The 1,851-nt window shown below is 43.8% G+C and overlaps 1 protein-coding gene across 1 annotated transcript; it reads right to left on the bottom strand.

The window, feature by feature from the left end:
* Positions 1–807: 807 nt before the first annotated feature.
* LOC136836197 (uncharacterized) lies at positions 808–1,497 on the bottom strand. Its single transcript, XM_067100199.1, has one exon. It carries the CDS (start codon positions 1,495–1,497, stop codon positions 808–810), a length of 690 nt encoding a protein of 229 aa, XP_066956300.1.
* Between the last annotated feature and the right edge of the window lie 354 nt (positions 1,498–1,851).

Below are 1,851 nucleotides of genomic sequence, written 5' to 3'. Positions count from 1 at the left end.
AGGGACCTCTCTAATTACCCCTAATTTGACATCTTCATCAAGCTGAGCCTTAACATCGGCCTCCCAATGCTTAGGAACTGGTATGGGTGTATGACATGCATGAGGAGTGGCACCTTCCCTCAGGTGAATGTGGTGAGGGGCTCCTTTCATCATCGGCAAAGGGTTTCTTGAAACATTGAAAGTAATCTTTGCAAAATGTTGCAGCAGCCAGTCCCTCAGCCTAGGGACATTTTCCTCCATGGCAGGGTATGGCATCTCGCGCTCACGACCAACATCCCCTACCCGTGAGCGACCATTTTCTTCATGCGTCTGGTGGGGGTTAGTCAACACGGGGTTTCTGAGTGATGTCATCACGGTAGCAACAGTATGATGGGGAAACTTTGCATGCACTAGGCCTAGTGATTTACACACTCCCAAGGACATATAAAAACGAGTAGCACCTTGCACAACAATAACACTAGTGCTCACTGATTTATGCCCCAATTCTATTAGCATATCAACAGTCCCGTATATTTTTAATGACTTCTCCCCTGCGTGATTTACAATTACATTACACAGAGAGAGGTTAGGTACCTTCAAACCTAATTTTGGTAACAAATCTACCCCTACTATACACACTTCTGCCCCAGTGTCTGGAACAGCCTCAACAATGACACTCTCACATGAAAACTCATGCTTAATCTTTATTTTCACCGTCGGCAGTTTCCCCCCTGCCGCACATAGGCCTACCTGCCTTTTATCTGCAGGTGGATAAGCAACAGTGCATGATGTCACAAACGCATCCACAATAGGCGCCGTTTTGGCGGGCTACTGTGTCCCTTGATGACAGAATTTAGCAAAGTGCCCCATAATACCACACTGAAAACATTTAACATTATCAGCAGGGCATTTTCCCTGCCAATGAGAACGACCACCACACTTTTTACACCTGGCATCTGACTTATTGCTGCCAGTTGGTTTCGAACTACCACGGCCCCGGCCGCGTCCCTTGTCACCATTGTTAGACCTATAGCTAGCAATAACTTTACTATCACCTTCTACCCCACTTTCAACTAGGCCTGAGCCTATCTCATCCCTTTTTACCAAACTAGCAATGTTTGCTCTTCCACGAGTGCTAATACTATCCTTTTCTGCGGATTCATAAATTTCACATTTGCATAACAGTTTCTGCACAGTATTGAAATTTTCATGATCCTGTAGGATTTCTTGCTTAAGTCCCACATTGCTTAAACCACCTGTTATCCGCTGAACTAACACAAAATCATTCAGATCAGCATGGCAGTGAGGACATTTAAACCCACAATCTAAGGCCAATTGTTGGGACCTGTGCACAAAGGATTTTGCGGTTTCTTGGTCGCCTTGTTGCGCTGAAAAAAACTTGTCCCACGCCACTGCCTTATTAACGGACTTCGTTGTAATCTCCTCCAGTTTGTCAAATGCCTCAGAGGACGTTAATGAGTTCCACTGAGCCTCTGAGTGTGTTGCATCTATAGCCATCTTGTAGGTCCTGCTGTAGAAAGAGAATCACTGCGCCATGTAGGCAGGTTGAGACATACTCGGCAATAGTTGGTTCCTTTAATGTTGAGATGATGGTTACAGATCAAGGGATGAGCCAGTACTGTCCTTGCCCGGACTCCGTGCAAAAAGATACACACAATCAGGAAAACATATCGTACAACATTAGGCTGAACATTCCTACAGATATACTAATACATTAGATTTTTTGCAGGATATAAAACTTTTATTGCATGGGCAGTAGATCCCAAGCTATTTGTGGTAAGATATTTTTACTTTACATAGATTTTTTCATGAATGTTTTGTCAATGAAAATCTATTTTCAAAAGTAAATAC

This window comes from Macrobrachium rosenbergii, chromosome 56 (assembly GCF_040412425.1).
Source record: "Macrobrachium rosenbergii isolate ZJJX-2024 chromosome 56, ASM4041242v1, whole genome shotgun sequence".
Taxonomy (NCBI): domain Eukaryota; kingdom Metazoa; phylum Arthropoda; class Malacostraca; order Decapoda; family Palaemonidae; genus Macrobrachium; species Macrobrachium rosenbergii.
Note: the sequence above shows the minus strand (reverse complement) of the source record. Positions and strands in the feature narration are given on the sequence as shown.

What these genes read in the sequence shown, in the direction of transcription:
- LOC136836197 (XM_067100199.1), bottom strand. Translation starts at nt 1,497, where the DNA reads ATGGCTATAGATGCAACACACTCAGAGGCTCAGTGGAACTCATTAACG.